The 6,878-nt window shown below is 31.3% G+C and overlaps 1 protein-coding gene across 1 annotated transcript; it reads right to left on the bottom strand.

The window, feature by feature from the left end:
* Nucleotides 1-3,197: 3,197 nt before the first annotated feature.
* Nucleotides 3,198-5,888, bottom strand: LOC123898747 (two-component response regulator-like APRR5). The gene is made up of 3 exons (XM_045949760.1): nt 5,385-5,888; nt 4,871-5,047; nt 3,198-3,668 (listed from the first exon to the last, which is right to left on the bottom strand). Exons 1-3 carry the CDS (start codon nt 5,709-5,711, stop codon nt 3,441-3,443), a joined length of 732 nt encoding a protein of 243 aa, XP_045805716.1. The 5' UTR covers nt 5,712-5,888; the 3' UTR covers nt 3,198-3,440.
* Between the last annotated feature and the right edge of the window lie 990 nt (nt 5,889-6,878).

Here is a 6,878-nt window from a genome sequence, read left to right as displayed (position 1 = left end):
ATAAACTAAAAAACTAATTGGGAACGTACACAACTGCGATGTCTCATGTTCGAATCTAAATGAAGATATTTAACTTAACAATATCATAATTGTCAGTTAAACATGAGACATCGCAGCAATCCAAATGGGCCCTAAGTTATTTATTTGCATAAAAATTTAACAACAATAAATAAAAAACCTCATACTACACCGTACTAAGACGAGAAATTAAAACAAACAACTCCACGCTATGATGGGAGTAACACCGGACGAAGAAATCAAGGAAAAAAATTCAAACGAAACTTAAAAATATATGAAAACCACTTATTAGAATAAAAAGAAAGGGAAAAGATCAAGAGGAGTGATTTCAGATCAAAATTGACCCTAAATCACCCTCTCTAATAGATGAACAAAAATAACTCAAGGAGAGAATGAGAGTGGCGGCTAGTTTTTTTTTTTTTTTGAATTTTTTTTACGGTAAAGAGTTTATCTCATTTCATTCATAATAATATCATAGATACATGTTGAGATATCGATAAAATTATGAAAACTAGCTAAAGATGTAGCCAGCCGAGCAAGACTATGAGCAACTTTATTTACTTGTCTCATAATAAACTTAACATTAGAGTTCACAAGATTTGTGGATAGCAAAATTTTACGGTCACTTAATATGGCACCAAAATCAGAGTTGAGAATTCTTTTGATATAAAGACCAATCACTATCCTTTTGCACTCTATTTCCACATCTGTGTCATAAAATTGCTGCTCATCAATCCATTTGAGTGCACTCAAAAAACTCATGGCTTCTCCAATTTCAACGTGAAGGATAGGCTCTATCCATTCAATTATAGCCTTCACAAAATGTCCTTGGTCATCCCAAATGTACATACCAATCCCTACCTTATTGTGAAGATAAGAAAAAGAAGTATCAACATTACATTTGTATCTTCCAATACTTGGCTTGATCCATACCGTTTAGGTCTTATTAATTGATGCATTAACATAAAAAAAAATATTAGTAAAAATTTATGAATTAATATAACAATTTATTTATTTGCATAAACTATTTTCACAAGTTGAAATCCAAGTTAAAAAATATTAGTAAAAATTTATGAATTAATATAACAATATATGATATATTTTTTTACACAAAGTGAATATGTACATGATTCCATGATTGAGTTTTAGTTGTTTATAAACATTATGATGCACTAACTTCCATGCCAAGACATTTGGAGTGAGCATACCACCATCTCCAATGGTGGTTCTTATTTTTTTTAAGCACTAGTACTTAATAGGTACTTCCATTGGAGCAAAATCAAAATAGTACCTAATAGGTACTAGTTCTAAAATAAGACTTGGTACCTATATCATTTTTTATGGGACCCATTTATAATGATGTAAAGTTATTGGTTAAATGTGTTATTGGTGGGACCTATTTAAAACTTTTTAAGAATTGTTGGGTTGAAGGGATTGAGTACTTATTAGGTACTACTATTAAAAAAATAAATAAATGAGTGATGTGTACACGTGGGGCCCGATTAAGTACCAAAAAATGGAGAGCTCCGTTGTGGATGCTCTAACAACATGCACCTAAAAATCAAATTAAAATAATCACGAAAGGGAAAAACAGATTAACAATAATTTGGTTCCACTTTACTTTACATTTTGGATATTAAAAACTTCCCATTAACCTAGTGGCTAACACACCGCCGGCATACAAAGGTAAATAGGGCCATCCACCCCCACCTTGAGTTGTTACCTTAGAAGGTAGAAGCTAGCTATAGCTATTAGAGGATTCATAAGAATTGAAATAACACTATATATTTGTATCTTATTGACACTCAATCTTACAACTTGTTTTATTAACATGTCAAATCTCCTGAGTAATGATTAGTAAGAGGTAAACTAGCCATTTTAAGCTTAAATTAATCATTCTCAAAGAAAGCAAACTTGACAAGTATGCAATATATATAAAATAGAGGTTGCTTCCTTTTGAAAATGAGACTATATGTTCTCTTTTTCTATACTATCTTAAGGATGAGTGCGTGAATAGAGATGGTTTTGCACATGGTTAGATCTTTTAAATTTAGGCACTTTATATGACTAATTTTAGTGTGTGTTTAATTTAAGGTTATTTTGCCCGACCATCTTAAAAAAAAAGTGTTACGGAATAATTAAGATGATATTCTTATTCAGATTTTATTCATCTCGCGGTCGAACTCTACTGTCCGTCAATGTAAAGGGTGTGTAGACATGAAGAATCTGATATTCGAACTCTAACTCTTATAGTAATAGTATTTTTGTTAGCTATCAACCGAACTAGAACTAATTCTTTGGAAATACAGTATATTTAACTTTTATCATAACCACCTGTAAAGTTGCGCACATACTAATTAATATATTTTTTTTGGACAAAAACACATAATTATGATGTACAGACAATGTAATTTTTTTACACTGAAAATACATGAAAATTAAACACAAAATTAATTGTCATTCCCAAAGAGAAAATGCAAAACAATTGTGAGAGTAGTATTCTAGAAGAATTCCTTATGTTGTGTTATGCTCCCAACTTGTCATGGACTTTCACGTTCCAGTCCTTTTCAGAGCATTACAGGTTAGCACCACACTACACTGTTTTATGTTCATAGTATTAGTAATTGCACTTTGCACTTCAACCATCCCAATATGCTGGACACAAGTCAAAGTTGACAAACCCACTCTTCAATTCCATTGTGCATATGGTATGGGGCTATGTCTTATGGGCAACTACTTTATGTGTTGAACTAGATTCCCTCATCTCATGGAAAACACGCAAACGCACAATACTATGTTTTTCATCAGAAGAAATCGAATTTGGTAATTCAAATTTACATCACCCACACACACGCTACACATTAATTACTTGTGTTAGACCGCAATGGTATACACAATAATAGGTTGGATTCATTAGATGAAGATCACAACTCAAATTTTAACTTTAAAATTTGATTTATCGAGCTTATAACATAAGACACGTGACATTTATCCAACTATTTCGACTTACTTACCGTAGAGAATGCATGTCCCTTTATATGTGCTCTATATTTTATCTTTACTAGTTTAACTTGAAACTAAATTTGGAGCAATTTTATCGCGAAAAAAATAAATTCAGAGCACTTCATTGTTGTCCCAAATTCACATCAAAGAAATTTTGGAACTATAAACACATCATATAGACTTATTAACAAAGTTTGATTCAATAATACTTATACATTGATTCTAAATCCTATAAAAAAGATAAATATATTTACATGATTAAGGTCTAAAAATGCATATATGGACATGACTCAAATAAAGATAAATATATTTACATTAATACTTAATTTGATCTAAACTAAAAGAGCACCACAATAATACTTTTGAAATTGTAAAAACAAAAAAAAAAACTTGCTAAACTTAACCAACTTATAATTATTCTAATACAATAGACCAAAGGAGGAACTGCCTTCAAACTCATCATGATCAAGATTTGCAGCAACTATGGAATCAAAGATATTGATCCAATTCTCATCTTCTTGATCCTCTTCCTCTCCACCACCAATGTGGCTCCACTCAACTTTCGCGGTCTTATCAATTTTATCATTCCTTGCAAACCGTCCTCTGATTCGTGGCCTCCTGTCTGCCAATGTCTTCCTGCAAACATACTATTCATAGAACAAAAGTAGTCAATAAAAATATTGTCAATCGTGGATCGCAAAAATAATAGTTTGTTCAAATTTTGCTACGCTACAGCTACAACGCTATAGCGTTAATGTTATGTTAGTACCATAATTTTGACAGAAATTTGTACTAAATAGCATATAACAAAACAATAACAATTTGTTGAAATGCTACTATATATGCTATAGTGTTTATATTTGACAACACTGGTCAATGTTTTTTAATGGAGTTTTTCATACCTATATAGTATAATGATGGACCACTAGATACAGTCAATAATATACATTGTACACTGAATTTGGAGAATATTATTAAGTATATGAGTGTGTGGTTAATAATATTCCAATTTGACACTAATGAAGTTTCTAGTAACCTTAGAGAATAAGACAAAATTCTGAACCTGCTATACACTGACTAAAAGACATGGAAACAATTTTTTGTCATATCATATATTAGGATATCAATTTTGATACACCAACATTGTAAAATTTTTATACCGTCAACAAATTACAATCAATTATATACGTAACTTTATAAGTAGTTATCATTAAATCAAATATTTTTTAAAATCTAACGATCATAATTGATTAACTTTGTAAAAAATATTTACACCGACAATGTACGTATATTTTCATCCTGTCACCTAGAATCAATCATGTTCAAGACTGTAACAAGGGTAAGATATTTTTCCTATGAATTTTGTTTTTTCACCTGGATCAAACCGGTGTGACAAGTCTCTAGTTTGTTTTTTCAATCACGCATAAGTCTCTATATATGATAGAAAATTTCATTAAGAGGTCCACCACAGTGATTTTCCTCTTAGTACAGTTTTGTCCATTACTTCTTGTTCTTTTTAGATTCTTCTAAATGCTCACATTTTTTCCATTGTAAAATGAAAATTTACTGTCATATATTGATGGGGTATACCGTATATATTTCAAATGGTAAAAGACAGAGATATTACTCTGATACTATCTTAGAATTAGAATTGAGAGTTAGACCTAATTCAATCCTATAAAATCGACTTGTAAGTTGAGAATTGCATATATTTTATAAACATATTCAGGTCATCTCGCAACCGATGCGAGACTTCTTAATAAGTTGAAAAAAGTAAAAAAACCATAGAAAACTATTTGAATTAAATAATTATAACAAAATTAAGGTGTGTGTTTATATAAGAGTATACCTTAATTTTCTTGTTGAAGTTCCTCTGATTTCTCTTTGTTTTGTATCTTTCAATTCTGACTTTCTTCTCTTCTGGGCTATATGGACAAACTCTGCTCATACCTTCTATGATCATACTACTTTCACTAGACAGTGGACTATCCACATGATGATGATTATGTTGCATTCCATTAATCCTCTATACAAAACATTGCATGCAATTAAAACCAAAAATATTATTACATAATTAATTAATCTTAATTAAAAAAACACATTGCAATCTATGAAGCACAAACACTCTTTGAATTAGGCGTGACCGGTGTCGAACGCGCATCGGTGTACACGACACCAACACTTATGATTACATTGAGTTATGTCATTTTCTCAAATTATTATCAGTGTCGATGTGTCAGTGCCTGTGTCGTGTCTAGTGTTTCTGTATGTGTCCGTGCTTCAATAAAAAGCAGGTTGCCTATAAAATTGTTATATTTCAGCCTCAATTACCGTTACAGACTGCAATTTAAAACATAGAGTACCTGCAGGTCGCCGGTACTGCAAACTTTCCTCACCGGAGTATTGTCTGATTCGAGCAATTCAGCAAAAAAAGCAGAAAAGGGATGATGGCGAGTCCCATTATTGTGGTGAAGGGAATGACTACTAATACTCCTCTGCATCAAGCTGATAGGAGTACTTGGTGAAGGTGATCCACCATAGCTGCTATAACCACTGCTCAAATCCGAGTTGTTGATTTGAGATAGAGTGTCGTGGAGCGAGTCGAACTCGAGGACAGAGTGGTCTTGAGAGGGAAGAAGAAAGGGTGTTGAGAATGGAATAATATTGTTGGAATTGGAGTGTGCATTCATGGTGATATGAGATTAGTGATATATAGAAGTTAATTAGTTACTAGCAACTAGAAGAAGAAGAAGAATGAATGAAAATGAAGTGTGTGTATATTATATGGTAACACAATGCATTTAGTATTTATGATGAGTGAATTATGTGTCTTATGAGACATAATACAAAGTATTTAAAAGGGCAACAAAATATAACTGTTACGAAAAGGAAAAAAAAACATTATGGGCCTCGAGCTGTGAATGATGTGGATGATGACGTCATCATTTATTTGGTTGTTGAAGTTTAAGAAAAGAAGCCGTTGACTTTTTGTTTTCAACAAAGTGAAAAGACTGCAGTGGATAAAAGTAAATAAGGCTAATGCTACTGTAATCAACAAGACTTTGGTACAGTAAAATACTACTAGTAGGTAGTGTTTATGTGACACTTTTTAAATATTTAATTTTAAAAAATAATTTATTTAAAAAGTGGAACATTTTAATTTTCAATATATTTTTTCATATTTTTATAAAAATTTTACAAAAATTTATTATTTAAAATATTTAAAGATGATGAAGAAGAGAAATTAGAGAGAAGGTGAAACTTTTCTCCTTAAAAAACTAATGTCAACTATATATCCAAGACAGACCTATTTGGCATGACTGACCCAAACAGTTTTGAGGCTCCTCTCTAATTATTAAAAATGCCCCCCTAAAAGATGTCGCTTCTCTCCGAAATAAATAGTATGAATTTCGCGGTTCGATTCATTATTCAACAAAACATCGACTTAACCCCGCATTTTGATTCATAACCATATGATTTTCGTGTTACACAAAAAAACACCACAATCAACTGACTATCTAAGATACATTGATCGCTAAAAGTATATAACTACCATATACTGTAATAATTATTTTGAGGCCCATATAAATTAGGGATTTAGATCATCTCCAATTTTTTCTCATGTTTTCTCTCTTTTTTCTTAATATAAGAGTTGGTAAATTACAAAGAATAAAAAGGAGAGAAAATCAACCCTTAGATTTAGAAAAAGGAGAGGAAAAAATGAGGAAAAATTGGAGGGATCTAAATCCATAAATTAGCGGCCTGACTCTATATGCTTGGAAGAACGGGGCCTAGGTTGGCCTTGCTATTTATGCCTCATTTAGTAGTTTGTTTTTTTTTTTTTACTAAAAATAAAG

The sequence above is a fragment of the Trifolium pratense genome, linkage group LG7, assembly GCF_020283565.1.
Source record: "Trifolium pratense cultivar HEN17-A07 linkage group LG7, ARS_RC_1.1, whole genome shotgun sequence".
Lineage (NCBI taxonomy): Eukaryota > Viridiplantae > Streptophyta > Magnoliopsida > Fabales > Fabaceae > Trifolium > Trifolium pratense.
Note: the sequence above shows the minus strand (reverse complement) of the source record. Positions and strands in the feature narration are given on the sequence as shown.